Here is a 16,805-nt window from a genome sequence, read left to right as displayed (position 1 = left end):
GAATTACAGAATCATGGAATCGTTTGGGTTGGAAGTGACCTTAAAACCCATCCAGTCCCATCCCTGCCATGGGCAGGGACACCTCCCACTGTCCCAGGTTGCTCCAAGCCCTGTCCAACCTGGCCCTGGACACTTCCAGGGATGGGGTAGCCACAGCTTCTCTGGGAATTCCATTCCAGGGCCTCACCACCCTCACACCAAGGAATTTCCCTCTGCAAGGCCTTCTCAGGCCCGTGGGTGCAGCTGCTCCGTGAGCCACAATTCAAGTATGTTTAATACTGACATAAAAAAAGGGACAATATTTAAGGGTATAAAAAAAAGTCGGTAGGAAAAGCGGCCCAGGCGAGACAGGGACAGTCCAGGTCAGGTGAGGAGAGGCTCCACCTTCATCTTCTTCACCGGTGTTGGCCCTGTGTCTGGGCTGGGACACTCCTGCTTGAGCGCCAGCAGCGCGTTCCCGGTGGGACACGGCGTTCCTGTGCCGTTGTGTTGGGACAGTGGCTCCTCCTTCAGCCGCCCCTGCAGCTGCTCGGCCTTGGCCAGCTCGGCGCTCTCCACCACCACCGGCCCTGTCCACTCAGGCACCTCCAGCCCCAGGTGCTTCATCAGCTTGGTCATCACGTCATCGACGTAGCCGTGGATGCGCAGGTCGGCCTGGCGGTCCTGGACAGCAGGGACATGGCTCAGGGGACAAACAGCCCCTCCCAGGGACAGGGACATGTTCCCAGAGCGTCATTCCTGCTGGGACGTGAGCTGACCCCGGGGCTCTGCTGGGGTGTGGGCTGGAGCCACGCCTGGGCATGGGGACATGGGCACAGAGCCAGGGACTGCGCATGACAGGGACAAGGGACCTCCAGTGACATCCCCGGAACCCTCAGTTCTGAGTATTAAAGACTTTGGACAATTGGGGCACCAACATCTCAGCAGGAACTGAGCAGGAACTGAGCAGGAACTGGACGTTAAGGTCCCTTCCAACCCAACCCATTCCATGACTCTAGTATTTACCTGCAATCCTTACATGTTTAGCAGGAGTTACAGGTTTAAACCCTCCAACCCAGGACTCCCAGCCTGTTTGTCTGCTAAGAGAGGCCACCAGGGAGGGGACAACGTGCAGGGACAAACTTGGGATGGGCTTGGCACAGGGGACAGGAGGGGAAAGGAGCAGAGCAGAGCTGTAGGATGCTCACTCACGTGTTTGGTTGCTTGGAGGTTGACAATGACCAACTTCCCTCCTCTCTTCTTGGTGATCAGGGGGAGGTTCCCACTGGGTTTGATCTGCAGAGAGGTCCCCAGGGTGACAGAGAGATCGGCTTTTCTGCAGGGAGGAGCAGAAAATCCAGAATTGGGATGATTTGGGTGGGAGGGGAACTTAAATCCCATCTTGTTCCACCTGAGTCCTGGGCAGGATCAGTACCTGCAGGCTTCATCTGCCAGCGTCAGGTCACGGTCGGGCAGGGAATCTTCCCAATCCAGAATAGTGTCTCGTAACTTCCCTCTGCAAAACACACACCATGGTTTTCCCTGGAAAAGGCAGGAGAACAGGCAGCAGAGCTGCCCTGGCAGAGGGGACAGTGACCAGAGCCTGTCCCACCCTCCCTGTCCCAGCACTGTGAAGGGACGGAGAGCACCCAGAGAGATCTTCCCCCGAGTCCGAGGGGGCTGTTGGGTCATTCCCAAATCCCACATCCCAGGAGGGATCCCTACCTGCAGGCCCGCAGCCCCCGGGCCTTGGTGACACTGCAGAGGCGACCTGTGGGCTTGAGCCCCATGCTGCCCACAACAGCATCCCTCACGTACTGCCTGTGGAGACACAGATCTGCTCAGGGCCAGGCGCTCAGTGAGGGGCTGGGATGCCCCCCAGACATGGCATGGAAATCCCAGCCAAGCCCCCATCCCGGGATGGAAATCCCAGCCAAGCCCCACCCAGGCTCAGGGCTCACGTACTTCCCGCATTTCACACACTCTTCCACAAACATGTTCCCGTGCAGCTCAGCCAGCTTGTCCCTGTGGGAGAGAGGCACAGGTGAACTGGGCAAGGGTGGGGAGCTCTGGGGGGACCCTCCCTCCTCCCCAGGAACCTCAAGGGCTTCCCTGCATTCCAGCTCTGCCAGGTGATGGGTTCATCTCCATGTGGCCACTGCAGGGACTGAGGGAGGGACAGCAAGTCCTGGTCTTTTAATTTTAATGCTTCCATCTGCAGCACTGATTCCAGCTCCTGGTCCACTCACACCTCTGCTCCTGGGAGCACGCAGATCCTTGCTTTTCCAGCACCCAACATTCCTGTCTGCCCCTGCACTGTTCCAGCCCTCTGACACCTGTTTTTCCTAAAATTCCCCTCGGGCTCCAAGCAGAAGCCAGAGGAAAACACAGCCGTGCTCTCCCTGTTTTCCTCAGAGCCCCACGCTGACTGGGAACCTCCTCCAGGCTGGATGAGACAGGACTGACTTGATTTCCCCCAGTTTGGCCCCACTTCAGTGGTTCTTACTCAAGCCCAGGCTTCATTTGGGAGGCAGAGCTGGGCTGAACTGGAACAGGAGCCAGTGGCTCCAGGCTGTGGGAGCACCATGGAATTCTGTCATCATTCCCTATCCCTTTTCCCATGGTTGTTTAGTTTAAACAAACATGAGGCTGGGAGCAGGACCCAGGACTTGGGGCTCGTAATCTCAGCAAATGCCCTCTGGAGCAGCTCTGGCTGAAGGTGTTTGTCAGATGTATCTTCTGCAAAGATACATTGATGCTCCTGGTGGCACTGAGAGCCACAACCAGCAGGACCTGGATGGGGACAGGTGTTGGACAGGGCTTGGAACAACTTGGATAGTGGGAGGTATCCCATGGCAGTGGGAATGAGACGGGCTTTAAGGTCCCTCCCAGTCCAAAGCATTGTGGGATTCCATGATTCCATGACCTGTTTTTCCTGCACACAAACAGCACCTGGAAGCACTTCTAGAGAGCAACAACTGAGGCTGATTTCATTCCATGGATTAGAACCACAACCTCTCTCCTCCAAATTCCAGCTGGTTTATCCCCTTCTAGCTTCCACTCCCCATATCAGACAGGGCAGAGATTCCTTGGGAGTCAAACCTCCCCGTGCAGGGCTGGGAAAGTACCGTGGGAATCCTGACCGCACGTGAAGGCCATCCACGTTCTGGCTGACCAGGAATTTCAGGATTCCCACTCTCTGCAGCCCCAGCAGCGCCATGTGAGTCTTGGAGGGCCTGGCGTTCTCAAAGGTGGTGTCGAATTTTGGAGAGAGCCCTTTCTCTTCCATAGTCCAGACACCATTGGGGCCCCTGCAGCCGTGGGAAAGAACAGGAAGGGAGAGCTCAGGCAACACCAGCCCATCCAGAGGAGCAAAGCTCATGGATCAGCAGGATTTTGGGGGTTGATGCAAACACAGCACACGTGGGGCTTCTGTGGGAACAGCTGAAGGTCAGACAGATGTGCAAGAGGGAAAAAGGGTGTTTGCAGCTGGATCCAGGATGGACAGGAGGGATGGGGCAGGTCTGGGGTAAACCAGAGCTTTCCAAGAGTTTTCCAAGATGGAAGATGGACTCAGTGCCACCCTCCCAGCCCTTGGCCTTACCTGAAGTCAGGGATCCCCGAGGCCGTGCTGATCCCTGCTCCTGTGTGAAACACCACATTGGAGGAGCTCCGGATCAGGTCTGCCAGCTCCTGCACCTTCCGCTCCAGCTCCTCCGGGGGGTCGAAAATCTGGGAAAAGACACAAAACAAGCATGGGATAAAGAACCCTTCCTGTGAGGGTGGTGAGACCCTGGCACAGGGTGCCCAGAGAAGCTGGGGCTGCCCCTGGATCCCTGGAAATGTCCAAGGCCAGGCTGGACAGGGTTTGGAGCAGCCTGGGACAGCGGGAGGTGTTCCTGCCCATGGCAGGGAGTGGAATGGGATAATCCTTCAGGTGCCTTCAACACAAACCATTCTGGGATTCTGTGATTCCAGAGCCCAGTAACCCCAGTAACAATTCTTCCTTATACATGAAGGATTTTGTATTCCTTAACGACAGAAACATTTAATGGGAGAGACTCCGTGTTGTCTGGAGTGTCTCCGTGCAGGACAGGGCTGGGAACACCCAACAATGACAAGGATTTTGTTGCTCTGACAGGCAGCTGGTCCAGGCTGGGCTCCAGGAGAGCCAGAGTGACCCAGGGCCACCCCACGTGTGCTCAGCCCCAGCTGTCACCCGCAGTGCCACAAGCTCTGGGGACAGGGCAGGGCCGAGGGACGGCGAGGGACATGGGAGCCATGGAGGTGGGGACAAGAGACCCTGGTGTGGGCTTGGGATTTAATTCTTGAGATGCTTCTCCAGCCCCTGTCTCCTGTGGACAGGGACAAGGACAGGCCCCTGTGTGTCCCTGTCCCCTCACCACCCCCCTGTCTTGGGACAGGCCCCTGAGTGTCCCTGTCCCTCCCCTCAAACCCTGTTTTAAGCTTCCCAAGAACTGCTGAAGCTGAGGAGGGATAAAAAGGGACTCGCAGAAAGGCCCTGAGGGATGTATGGGGGAACCATGCGATGGGGATGAGTGGGGCATGGAGAGAGCCATGGGATGGATGAGGGGACAAGGAGGGAGCCGCTGGGTGGGTCAGGGAGGCTACGGAAAGGGCCACGGAGGGCGAACATGAGCGAGCCGCGGGCTGGGACACGAGGGAGCCATGGGGTGTCTGGGGACGCCACGGGAGGGACAAGGAGGGAGCCGCGGGATGCGCTGGGGACACACAAAGGGCTCGGTCCCTCCCCGGTGCTGCGCTCCCCTCGGTGTCCCCCGGGCCGAGGCCGCCGTTGCCATGGGAACGCGCCGGGCCGCGGCGGGCGGGAGGCCCGGGAGGCCCGGGCGGGCGGGGGTTCCCGGGGCGGGCGGGGGCACCCCGGGCCGTGCCGCGCTCACCTCGGGGAGGCCGCACTTGCCCTTGTCCGAGTACGGGGACAGCCCCGCCGCGTAATTCACCGCCATCGGCGCGGCCGCAGCGCGGCCAGAAGCGCGGGGCGGGACCGGAGCTGCGGGACACTCCCCGGGGCGCCGCCGCCGCCATCTTGGAGCCGGGCAAGGCGGGCTGCCCTCACTGCGCCCTCACGGTGCCCTGACAGAGCCGTGACAGTGCCATGACAGTGCCGTGACAGTGCCGTGCCCTCACCGTGCCCTCATCCTGCCCTGACACTGCCCTCACCGTGCCCTCACTGCGCCCTGACAGTGCCATGACAGTGCCGTGCCCTCATCCTGCCCCGGCACTGCCCTCACTGTGCCCCAACACCGCCCCGCCTGCGCTGAACCGCCGCCCGGGGGAAACAGGGATGGGCAGGGGGTGACAGAGATGCCACCAAGGGCAAGGGGGGACAGAGAGAGCAAGGGGTGCTGGCACAACCGAGGGGGCCAGGGAAGGGCAGGGGTGCCCAAGAAGGAAGGACAGGGGCTGCTGGCAAGGGCAGAGGTGGCAGGGCAGAGCGGTGGATGGCAGGGAAGGACAAGGCAGGGGATGGCGGGGAGAGCAGGGGATGGTGACAAGAACAGGAGGTGCCAGGGCGGGGAGGGGGATGTCAGGTCAGGACAAGAGATGCCACCAAGGGCAGGGGATGTTCGGGATGGGCACGGAGTGCCAACCATCAGGGCACAGCCTGTCCCCTCCCCACACACCCCGAGAGGGCCGAGCAGCCCCACCTCGCTGCCCCGATGCCCCCGGGCCGTGTCCCCTTGTCCCCCTGTCCCCGGGTGCCCGCAGACCCCTCCCCAAGCCCGGCCCGGCCCCCCCGGCTGCCCGGGGCTGTAACCGCAGCCGCGGCCGTAACTCAATCCCCGGGTCCGGTTCCCCGCCCGGCGGTGCGCTGGGAGCGCCAGGACGGGCCGGGAGCAGCGACATTGGGGGGGCTGAGGTGTCCCCGGGCAGGGACAGAGCCCCGAGCGTGGCCATCCCCGAGCAGGTGCCGCAGGGCTGAGGCTGAGCCACCATGAAGAGCCTGAAGGCCAGGTTCAAGAAGGCAGATGTGAGTGCCATGCCTGGGGACATGGGGACACGGGGACCTGCCTTGGAATGTCCATGGGGACACAGGGACCTGCTCCAGGATGTCCACGGGGACACGGGAACCTGCCCTGGGACGTTCACTAGGACATGAGGACCTGGGGATTTCCCACAGGATGCCCCCAGTGTCACAGGGACCTGCCCTGGGACACGGAGTGGCCACTCACCATAGGGACAGCAGCCCCACGGAGGTTGGCACTGCCACCCTGGCCGGTGGGATTGAGCCCCCAGTATTCCCAGAGCCATCGCTGGGAGTGGGGCAGAGCAAAGGAGAGGGAAGCGCGTCCCAGGTCCCTTCCCCGTCCCCTTCCCGGGGACAAGTGCCGCTTTGCCAGCTGCCACAGCCCGTGCATCCAGCCTGTCGATGTTCCTCAATTATTCAGCAGCAGCCTGGCACGGGGCCGCAGAGGGCAGAGGGGGACAGCGCTGTCCCCAGTGCATGGGGCGGACACAGCTGGGGACATGGGGACACAGCTTGAAGCCATTCACATGTAGTTTTGGGGACCACCCTGCTCAGGGTGCTCCGTGCCTCAGTTTCCCCACACTGCCCTGGACACGTCCCTGAGAGGCTCCCGCTGTCCTGCTGCCACCGGGACTCTGCCAGGGCAGCGCCTGGGGACCTCAGCATTTTGGGTTTCCCCTCCGAGGGGTGTTTGGGGATCCCTGAGATGCAGCCGGGGGGTTCTGCCCCTCTTTTGGCCCCAGGACAGGGCAGGGCAAAGCAGGAGGTCCCACATCCCCCTCCTCGGGGGCAGGATGACGGTGGCGGGAGGATGCTCAGCCCTGCTTTGGGGGTGCTTTCGAGCACGAGGTGGGACAGCTCCCCCCAGCTCCCCAGCCTGTCCTACTTTAACTGGGACCAGTCTGGGCGCTGGTCCCTGCCGGGGAGCCGTTCCGCGCTCCGTGGCGGGATGCGGGGATGCGTGGAGCGGGGGATGCTGAGGAGGGAAGGAGGGAGGGCAGGAGGGAGGGACGGGGTGGATGGAGGCGGGTCTCGCCTCCCACTGCCGCAGCCCCAGCCCCCGCCCGGCCGGCGATGTCGGAGCGCTTCGGGCTCGGGGGTGTCCGTGCTGGCCGGGGCGGGGGGCGCGGGGCGCATGGCGTCCTCCCGCCGCCTCCTGCTCAGCACCATGAAGCAGATCTGCCTTTGTGCCGCCGCCTCCTTCGCGGTACGTCCCGGGTCGCCTCTCGCATCCCCTCCCGGCTCCCCTCCGGTCGCGTCCTGCGGGCTGAGCCGTGTCCCCCCCGCCCCACCCGCATCCTCATCCCCATCCCCATCCCGGGGCTCCTGCGCGTCCTCCCCATCCTGCTTTGTCCTTGCTTGACACGGGGCTGGGGGGAGCGGGCACCACCCTCCCAGTTTGCCCAGGAGCCCCGGGAGACTGGTTTGTTCCCTGTCCTTGTCCCACCGGGCCGGAGGGGCTAGCGGGGGCACCCGGCGGGCACAGGCGGCTTTGGGACAGGTGCCAGCGGCTCCCGAAAGGTGACATCCATTTCCTGCCGCCGCGACCGCAGCCAGCGCTGCTTTGTCGTCACCGGCTGCGGGGTGAACCCAGGACTTGCAGTCCTTGCGCTGGTCCTGTCCCGCTGTGGGTCGCTCCTGTGGGACAGGGATGTCCGGGAGCACTGGGAGGGCAAATCCCCATCCAGCCGCGGTGCTGCGTTTGGGGACAGCGCTGCGCCCCGTTATCCCGGGAGGCTGGAGCATCCCAGGGGATCTGCTCTCGCCGCCAGCTGTGCTCGCCCTGGTTGGATCCCTTCCTCCTCCGGGAGCAAAGCAGGGCTGGGAATGGGATCAGTGGGGAGAACGGGCAGAGCTGGGGCTCCCATGGATGCTGGCTGGGTTTAGTGTTGGGGTTTGGGGGAGCAGGGGCAAACCCGGGGGCAGCTTGGCTCCCTCCCGAATCCCAGCCTGGCACAGCTAAACTGGGCTGGGTCTGTAAATCCCCTGCTCTGTGAGCTGCAAACTGGGGGGCTGGAGGAGATCTCCATCCCGATCCCAGCTGAACTCTCTGGACCTGGGGCTGAGATCCCAGGAGAGGAGCACAGACAGGGACAGGGCTGGGTGGAGCACAGCAGGGATGGGGACAAGGACAGGCAGCCAGCCCAGCCCAGCCCAGCCTGCCCCTGGGGACAGCACTGCCACAGCTGACACTGTCACAGCCTCCTCTGGGCTCCGTTGCAGAGCCAGGACTGGACCAAGAACGATGAGAAGCTGCTGCAGGCTGTGGACTACAACGATGCCGGGAGGGTCACATCACTCCTGCTCCGCAAGGGTCTGGTGCCCACCAAGCTGGACTCGGAGGGCAAATCCGCGTGAGTGCCAAACCCTGCCCTGGGGACATGGCTGGGGACAGGGGACAGGAGTCCTACAGCCCCTGGTGTCGCTGCAGGTTCCACCTGGCTGCCACGCGGGGGAATGTGGACTGCCTGGAAGCAATGCTGGCCCACGGCGTGGATGCCATGACCAAGGACAGCTCGGGTGAGGGCATGGCCACCACGAGCCCCTGCCTAATGCCATGGGCAGCCCAGGGCCACTGCTGGTCCCCAGATGTTGAGACTGAGAGGACAGAGGTGGTGGCCACACGCGGGGGGCTGTAAATTGTCCCCCAAGGAGCTCAGGCACTGCCTGACTGGAGCTCCAGAGGTTGTCCCCTCCCCGTTCAGCCCCGTTCCAGCAGATCCCCCTGTGTGACTGTCCCTCTCTCTGTCCCCCAAGCTGTCCCCGCTGGCACAGCCCTGCTGTCCATGCTCTGACCTGTTTGTCCCTTCCCAGGTTACACTGCCCTGCACTTGGCCTCCAAGCACGGCCACCCCCAGTGTGTCAGCAAACTGCTGCAGGTACGGCTGGAGGGAGGAGGGACAGAGGGAGGGAGGGAGGAAGGTGCTATGCCAGCGTGGTGTCCTCCCTGTCCTTGAACCCCTTCCCTCCCCAGTGCCTTGGCATGGCAGCTCCCAGCTCTGCGTGCTGCTGCCTGGCCCAGGGAGCCACAGGGGGTCTGTCCCTTGTCCTTCACCGTGCCACAGAGTCACAGTCTGTCCATCTGTCCCTTGTCCTTCACCACAGCACAGAGCCACAGGGGGTCTGTCTGTCTGTCCCCAGTCCTTCATTATGCCACAGAGCCACTTGAGCAGTCTGTCCCTCTGTCCCATCCTGCTGTAACCCAGGCTCTCTCCCCAGGCCTCCTGCCCCGTGGATGTGGCCGATGGCAGTGGCCGGACTGCACTGCACCTGGCGGGTGAGTGGGGACAGTGACAGTGCCAGCCCTGTCCTCACAAGTCCCCGTGGGGGGCAGTGCTCAGCCTCTGTCCTTGTCTGCAGCTGCCAGCGGCTGCATCTCCTGCTCTGAGATCCTCTGCGACTTCAAGGCTCCCTTGAACAGCAAGGACAAGGTGAGGTCCCTCTGCTCCTGGTCCTGCTGTGCCAGGCTGGAGCTGTCCCGAAATTCAGCACAGCTGGGAATTGGGGTGACACCGGGAGCAGGGTGTCCCGTGGGGGGATCTAAGCCTCCTCTGCTCCTCCTGCCCCCTGCCCTGCCCAGGACGGCTCCACGCCGCTGATCCTGGCTGCCAAGATGAGCCACTCGGAGCTGTGCCGATACTTGCTGCACCGCGGGGCTGCCGTCAACAGCCGGGACCTGCAGGGCAGGTGGGGCTGCACCGCCGGGCGCCGGGAGCGGCCGCACGGATCGTCCCCTCACCGCTGCTCTCCCCGTGCCCAGGACAGCCCTGATGCTGGCCTGCGAGAGCGGCAGCGTGGACACCGTGGAGGTGCTGGTCAGCGCCGGTGCTCGCGTGGCTGTGGTGGACGCCACGGGCCACGATGCTGCTCACTACGGGCTGGCCACGGGCAACGCCCTCATCCAGCACCTCCTGCAGGAAGCAGCCCAGCGCCGCTCCTGGGCCAGCGGTGAGGCTGCCGGGGCACCCCGGGGCTCCCTGTCACCATCCACGGGGGGTTGTCACCGGCAGGACAGGGCTGGGAAAGGCCGGGGGGATGTGTGACCCTTTCCCCGGTGTTTGGGGCTGCCTTTGCCTGTGCTATCCCCGGCCGAGGTGCCCCTGCACCCACCTGAGCTCTGAGCCCCTAAACCTCCCCAATTTCTCTTCCCTCCCGCTCTGCCCCACAGAGGAGGAGTCAACCGAGCAGACGTCGCAGGTGAGGGGCTGCTGCCCTTCCCTGGAGGGTCCCCTGGGTCAGGGGAGGGAGGTCACTGTGGGTGTGACGTTCCCTCTGCTCTGGGGTCTCTGCAGACGTCTTCGCCCAGCCAGTCGTCTGTCAGGGAGAAGAGCAGCACCCCGAGGAAGAGGAAGGCCCCTCTGCCTCCCCTGGGCACCCCCAGCCAGGTGAGAGGGAGGTCCCCAGGTCCTCACCTGGCCTGGTCGATGCAGAGCAGCCCCAAACCCCCTCAGGGGGCTGTGCTGGTGTTGGGGGCTCCATGCCCTGCCAGAGCTTGACTGGTGTCAGAAAGCCTCAGGCACACGGTGGGATTTTTGGGGTTTCCCATGCTGGGATTGCACTCAATGATCACTGCTCAGGATATTCTGTGATTCCCTGCAGGAGGACAGGGATGCCTATGAGGAGATCGTGCGGCTGAGGCAGGAAAGGGCTCAGTTCCTGCAGAAGATCCGGGGCCTGGAGCAGCAGGAGAAGCAGAGACGTGAGGTACTGGCTGCAGGGTCCTGGGGAGAGGCCACCGTGTCCCTGGGGAGCAGAGGGGACAGCAGGGATGGGGACAGCACTCATCCCTCCCTGTTTTCTCCCTGGGTCCTGCCAGCGGGCAGAGCTGGATGAAGGCTCCCTGCGCTCCATGGAGAAGCAGGTGAGGCCAGGGAAGAGCTTGGAGGTGACCTCAGCTCTCTGAGGGGTCCTGGTGCTGGGAATGCCATCAGGACTCTGTCAGGAGCCAAGGGGACCCTATTGCTGTGTCCTGCCCCACAGATCCGGGAGCTGGAGGAGCGGCTGGCAGCGCGGGATGGGGAGAAGGAGAAGCTGGGCAAGGAGGTGGAGGCTCTGCGGAGCCGCCTGTCCTCGCTGGAGGTGGGTGTGGGCAGGACACAGCTGGCAGTGCCCAGGGCTGGGGACAGGCGGGTCACCTCCACCCTGCACCCCCAGAACGAGAAGGAGAACACGAGCTACGACATCGAGACACTGCAGGATGAGGAGGGAGACCCGCTTGAGTTCCCAGGTAGGGTCCTGCGGACTCCCGAGGACACCCTGGGGAGGTGGCACCGGGCAGAAGGGGCACAGGTGGGCATGGCCCTGGGTCCCTGTGTCCCACAGGAGCAGAGCTGCTGCTCTCCAAGAAGACGCTGAGCCCCTCGGCCGAGGAGCTGCTGGCCACGCTCCGGGGGCAGGTGCAGTCCCTGACTGTGCAGAACAAGGAGCTGAGGGAGAAAATCCAGGCACGTCCCCCTCTGTCCATCTGTCTATCCCTCTGTCCCCCTGCTGTCCCCTGGCGCTCACGGTCTCTCGGCAGGTGCTGGAGAACTACGAGCGAGACGAGAGCAGCCCCGCTGCGCCGGGGGACATGGTGCCCGCCAGTCGGTACCAGGCGCTGCAGCGGGAGCTGGAGCGGCTGCGGGCACAGGGCAAGGAGGCTGCGGCCAAGGCCGGAGGGGATGGGCAGCGCGGGGCGTCGGAGCCCATCCCGGGGAGAACCCGTCCTGCCGAGGAGCCGGCCTGGGCCTGGGGCGAGTGCAAGGCGGCGCTGGGCGAGCTGGGGGTGCAGACATCCTCCTCCTCTCCCTCCGGCGAGCGGGAGCCGGGCGCGGAGCTGGCGGAGGCGCGGGCGGCCCTGAAGCGAGCACAGACCGAGCTGGAGGAGCGGGAGCGGCGGCTGAAGGAGCTGCAGGCCCGGCTGGAGGCTGCGGAGGCCGCGGCCTCGCCGGGAGCCTCTGCGGAGGAAGCGTCGAGAGAGAAGGAAGCGCTGCTGGAGCGCTGCGGGCGCGCCGAGGCCGAGGCGGAGGCGCTGCGGCGGGAGCTGGAGGCGAGGCCGCGGGACGCGCCGGGAGCACCGGAGCAGGCAGCGGTGGGAGCGGCGGAGCTGGCGCGGCAGCGGGAGGAGGCCGAGGCGCAGCTGGCGGAGCTCCGCGCCGCGCTGGCGCGCAGGGAGGCCGAGCTGGGCGCGCTGCGGGAGCGGCTGCGGGAGCACGAGTCGGAGGCCCAGGCGTGGCTGCGGCGGGCGCAGGCCGAGGGCTGGGTGCCCCGGGACGAGCACGCCCGCGCCACGGCCGCGCTGCAGGAGCAGGCTCGGGCACTGCGGGAGCGCCTGGCGCAGCTGGAGGCGGCGGCCGACGCCAAGGCCCGGGAGGCCGCCCGTCTGGAGGCGGAGCTGGCGGCGGCAGTGCCGCGGGCGCAGCACGAGGCGGCGGAGGCCGGGCTGCGGGCGGAGGCGGCGGCGCTGGCGCAGCGGCTGCAGGAGCTGGAGCGGCGGCACGAGAAGACGTGCGAGGAGGTGTTCCGCGTGCAGCGGCAGGCGCTGTTCATGAAGAGCGAGCGGCAGGCGGCCGAGGACAGGCTGGGCGCCGCGCAGAAGCAGCTGGAGCAGGCTCAGGACGAGGCGCGGCGGCTGCGGGAGCTCCACGGGCACGCCGAGGACGCGGCGCGGCTGGTCAGGGACAGGGACAGGAAGGTAGGGGACAGGGAATCGTGAGGGGCTGCTTGGAGGGGGAATGGTGGCCTGGGAGCTGCACACGTGGAGTCAGTGAATTTGGGTTGGAAGGCACCTTTAAAGATCATCCCATCCCCACCCCTTCAGGAACACCTTCCACTGCTCCAAGCCCTATCCAGCCTGGCCTTGGACACTGCCAGGGCTGGGGCAGCACAGCTGCTCTGGGCACCCTGTAACCGCTATGCCCCGTGCAGATCACGGAGCTCTCCAAGGAGGTTTTCAGGCTGAAGGAAGCCCTGAACGCCCTCCCCGAGTCTGGGGGTTCCCCGCAGTCGCCCCCCAACACGGCCGCACTCCAGGCCCGCATCCGGGCGCTGGAGGAGAAGCTGGAGGTTGGTACCGAGTGTCAGCTGCTGGGTTTGGGGTTCCCCCGAGCCCCCAGTCCCGTGGCCAAAGCCTCTCCCTGTGCTGCAGGAGACAGAGACGAGGCACAGCAAGGTGGTGACACTGTACCGGAGCCACTTGCTCTATGCCGTCCAGGTGAGCTGGGGACAGGGCTGGGGACAGCTGGGGACACTGGGGTGGGGGACTGGGCCACCTGCCAGCCACAGGAGGCAACCGAGGGGCCAAACCAGGTGCCAGTCCAGGGACACACACGGAGCCTTCCTGACATCGCTGCTCCAACGTCCCCAGCGCTGTCCCCTCCTCCCCAGGGCCACATGGACGAGGACGTGCAGAGGCTCCTGTGCCAGATCCTGAGGATGCAGCGGCTGCAGGAGCAGGGCAGATGAGCCCCCGCCAGCACGGGTGGCACGGGGAGGGGGGGACAGGTCTGTCACAGCACCCTCTGTGTCCCTTTGCTTGTCCGGGCAGTCCCTGGCACCCACCGCACCCCCAGCACAGCAGCAATAAAGTTATTTATAGTCACACCAGCGGGGTGGCTCCTCTCTGGGGACACCAGGGTGGGCACGGGGGGCGCTGGGGACCTGAAGACAGCAGGGGATCGGTGCCACCATCTGCAGCCCTGCCGTCCCTAAAGGGGAGGGGCGACATGGGGAAGGTTGGAACCCTGTGGGCAGGGCTGGAATCCCGTTCCCATGGGCCGGGGTGTGGGGATCCCGGTGGAAGCACGCTGGGAAGCAGCTCGGTCCCCACGGGAATGACACTTCCTGCGAGGAAATGGGCTGGGGAGCGCCGGGATCCGGCGGGGACAGTGCGGTCCCAGATGGCCCTGCTGTGGTGAGCATTTGGGGGCACTGGGGGGTTGGAGGTCTGGGGTGACCCCAGAGTGAAGAGTTTGGGGCATCCCCCAAACCCAGGGAAAGTGGAATGTGTCTGTGTCCCGTCCAAGGGCTGAGCCAGTGGCTGTGGTGGGAGGTGACAAGGGCAGGACCTGTCCCTGTGGTGCCGGGCTTGGGGACAGCAGGAAGCTCAGCTCGGCCCCCAGGCTGGGCTTTGGGGGTCTCTCTGAGCGATGGCCCCGCCCTGGATGGAGGTGGGGGCCACCCGAGGGATCCTAAACCCCAATTCGAGGTGTGGGGCTGCAGGGGTGGCTGCAGATCCCCCTGGGAAACCGTGAGAACAGAGGGAATTTTCACCTCCTCTCCTTCGGGGCTGCAGGGTCTGACCCCTTTGGCATCCATCCCTCTGCAGGGGGTGTGGCGGGACTGGGGGGAAACTGAGGCACAGCAGTGTGGGGTGGCTCCAAGGTGGTGTCCCCAGACTCCTGGTCACCTGTGGTGTCCCTGCTGTCCCTGTGCTGGGGTTTGACTGCCCTGCCTGTCCCCACAGGTCCCTGGGCAGCCCTGCTGAGTCTCCTGGCATGAGGTGGCTTTGGGTCGTGGCTTTGGTGGCACCTGCTTGCACCATGCCCTACAATGACACAGCAGGGAGCACTGGGGATGGGGACAGCAGGGACAGAGGTATGGGGGACTGGGGGACTGGGATGGGGGTACTGGGAGGACTGGGAAGGAGGTTGGGGGTATCTGGGGATCCTGGATACAGTGGGACAGGGCAGACTGGGAGCACTGGGGTTGGAGATGGAGGGAACAGGGATGGAGGGGATTTGGGACACTGAGGGGACTGGGGACAGAATGAGAGGGTATCTATGGAGGGACTGGGGACATGGGGGGACAGAAGATAGGCACAGAGGGACTGGTGATGGAGGAGTAGGGACCCTGGGGATGGCACTGGGGAGCCCAGGGAGGCCCAGAGCCTTCCTCACGCAGTGTCCCTGCCCCTGCCGTAGCTGTGTCCCCACCATGTCCCCATGTGTCCCCCAGGCCCCTGCACCCCTCAGCATGGCTCCCTGGGCACCGAGGTGCTGCTGCCATGCCCGGGGGGGGAGGCTGAGTGGCGCCGGGGTGGCACCATCCTGGGCACTTCCCCAGCCCCGGGGCTGGCCCTGCCCAATGCCAGCCTGGCCCACGAGGGCCACTACAGCTGCCACCACCCTGTCACCGGCGAGACCTGGGCCTCCATCTGCCTGCGGCTGGGCTGTGAGTGACACCCCCGGCCCTGCCGTGACCCCACTGTTGACAGGGGGTCCCTGGGGGTGCTGGCAGTGGGGTGACCCCTGTCCCCTGCCTCAGACCCGCCTCTGCCACCGGCCATCGAGTGCTGGGCCACCAGCTACCCCCAGGCTGTGAACTGCTCCTGGGGGCTGAGCCCTGACCCCCTGCTGGACACCGAATTCGTGGCCACCTACAGGTCAGTGGGGTTCCCCAAAGCCCTCTTCCCCTGTGTCACCCAGCCCTGGCCCAGCTGAGCCCCCGTGTCACCCAGCCCTGGCCAGCTGTCCCTGTGTCCCCAGGCACGGCACAGACACAGGCGAGTGCACCCTCACAGGCCCGCAGAGCTGCTCCTTTGGGGACCTGCAGGTGTTTTCCCTCACTCCCTATGAGCTCAACGTGACAGCTCGGAACCCCCTGGGAGCTGCCTCTGGAATCCTGCCCTTCCTCCTGGAGAACATCAGTGAGTGCTGCGGCATGGGGACATCCAGGTCCCCTGCAGGGACCCTTGTGCCTCCCCTCAGCCCTGGGGTGTCCTTTGGGGTTTTCCCCTGCTTGGGACGTGGCATCTTCACTGCAATGATTTGCTGAGGCTCAGGATGTCCCTGCACAGCTCAGGGGGACATGAGGGCGCTGGCACAGGGTGCCCAGAGCAGCTGTGGCTGCCCCTGGATCCCTGCAAGTGTCCAAGGCCAGAGTGGACATTAGGGCTTGGAGTAACCTGGGATGGTGGAAGGTGTCCTGGTGGGATGGGATGAACCCCAATATTCCTTCCCACCCAAACCATTCTGGGATTCTCTCATTCCTTGTCTCCCCAGTAAAGCCAGACCCCCCCGAGGCCCTGCAGGTCTCTCCCATCCCCGGGGAGCCCCAGAAGCTCCTGCTGGAGTGGAGCCCTCCATCATCCTGGCCTTTCCCGGAGTATTTCCCGCTCCAGTACCGCATCCGCTATTCCCGGGACAACGACTCTGTCCCCACCACGGTACTGCCACCCCCCTGGGGAAACTGAGGCACAGCCGCGGCTGTACCTGGTGTGTCCCTGTCCCTGACCCCGCTGTCCCCAGGTGGGGCCATCCGAGCTGACATCCCACACCCTGACGGACCTGGAGCCCGGGATGCTCCACCACATCCAGGTGGCTGCCAAGGACCTCACGGATTCCGGGGAGTTCAGCGCCTGGAGCCCTCCGGCCTCGGGGACACCCTGGGTGGGACCGTGACAGGCAGGACAGGGCCACTGTCCCCATCCTGCTCCTGGCCCTTGTCCCACCCCAGCAGTGCGGAGCCACCAGTGCTGCCAGGAACAGGCAATAAACGGGCTTGAGTCGTTGTCCCTGTCCTAATTTTGTGATGTTTGTGATGGCTGAGCTGTCCCTGGAGTCGGTCCCTTCACTGTCCCCAGGCTCAGTCCCTTTGCTGTTCCAGGACAATCGCTTTGCTGTCCTGAATGTGACTTTTTTCCCTTTGGGGTCAGTCCGTTTTCTGACCCAGGACGGTCCCTTCGTCCTCAGCGACCACCGGGGCGGGGCAGTCACGGAAGCGGCAGGGCTGAGGGGTGAGCAGCCTTCCCTTTCGTGTTTAACGGGGGTGCCTGATCGCTGCCCGGTGTTCCCCGGGCTGAGGCGGCCGCGGACCGGAGCCCCGGGGGGCTCACAGC

At 64.7% G+C, this 16,805-nt stretch overlaps 3 protein-coding genes across 6 annotated transcripts; 2 read left to right on the top strand and 1 right to left on the bottom strand.

The window, feature by feature from the left end:
• Positions 1 to 256: 256 nt before the first annotated feature.
• On the bottom strand, positions 257 to 5,032 carry SIRT6 (sirtuin 6). The gene is made up of 8 exons (XM_085040713.1): positions 4,902 to 5,032; positions 3,584 to 3,711; positions 3,108 to 3,290; positions 1,945 to 2,004; positions 1,705 to 1,800; positions 1,415 to 1,495; positions 1,192 to 1,315; positions 257 to 663 (listed from the first exon to the last, which is right to left on the bottom strand). The coding sequence occupies exons 1-8, from the start codon at positions 4,965 to 4,967 to the stop codon at positions 364 to 366; spliced, it is 1,038 nt and encodes a 345-aa protein (XP_084896839.1). The 5' UTR covers positions 4,968 to 5,032; the 3' UTR covers positions 257 to 363.
• Positions 4,146 to 14,559, top strand: ANKRD24 (ankyrin repeat domain 24). 4 transcript variants are annotated; one of them, XM_085040706.1, is made up of 20 exons: positions 4,238 to 4,266; positions 5,930 to 5,992; positions 8,213 to 8,343; positions 8,421 to 8,509; positions 8,804 to 8,868; positions 9,209 to 9,266; positions 9,350 to 9,420; positions 9,570 to 9,676; positions 9,750 to 9,937; positions 10,158 to 10,186; positions 10,282 to 10,374; positions 10,589 to 10,693; positions 10,806 to 10,850; positions 10,970 to 11,068; positions 11,144 to 11,216; positions 11,312 to 11,433; positions 11,508 to 12,662; positions 12,896 to 13,033; positions 13,116 to 13,181; positions 13,355 to 13,570. In XM_085040706.1, the coding sequence occupies exons 2-20, from the start codon at positions 5,957 to 5,959 to the stop codon at positions 13,430 to 13,432; spliced, it is 2,748 nt and encodes a 915-aa protein (XP_084896832.1). In that variant the 5' UTR covers positions 4,238 to 4,266; positions 5,930 to 5,956; the 3' UTR covers positions 13,433 to 13,570. The 4 variants fall into 4 exon arrangements, with proteins under 4 accessions (XP_084896834.1, XP_084896832.1, XP_084896831.1 ...); XM_085040705.1 differs by lacking the exons at positions 4,238 to 4,266; positions 5,930 to 5,992 and adding exons at positions 7,002 to 7,196; positions 14,433 to 14,559 and having other exon boundaries at positions 13,355 to 13,471; XM_085040708.1 differs by lacking the exon at positions 5,930 to 5,992 and having other exon boundaries at positions 4,146 to 4,266.
• Positions 13,752 to 16,478, top strand: EBI3 (Epstein-Barr virus induced 3). Its single transcript, XM_085040709.1, has 7 exons — positions 13,752 to 13,880; positions 14,433 to 14,563; positions 14,924 to 15,139; positions 15,233 to 15,350; positions 15,454 to 15,614; positions 15,970 to 16,133; positions 16,216 to 16,478. Exons 1-7 carry the CDS (start codon positions 13,801 to 13,803, stop codon positions 16,366 to 16,368), a joined length of 1,023 nt encoding a protein of 340 aa, XP_084896835.1. The 5' UTR covers positions 13,752 to 13,800; the 3' UTR covers positions 16,369 to 16,478.
• The last annotated feature ends 327 nt before the right edge of the window (positions 16,479 to 16,805 follow it).

The sequence above is a fragment of the Lichenostomus cassidix genome, chromosome 28, assembly GCF_008360975.1.
Source record: "Lichenostomus cassidix isolate B80296 chromosome 28, HeHo_3.0, whole genome shotgun sequence".
NCBI classification, from domain to species: Eukaryota; Metazoa; Chordata; class Aves; order Passeriformes; family Meliphagidae; genus Lichenostomus; species Lichenostomus cassidix.
Note: the sequence above shows the minus strand (reverse complement) of the source record. Positions and strands in the feature narration are given on the sequence as shown.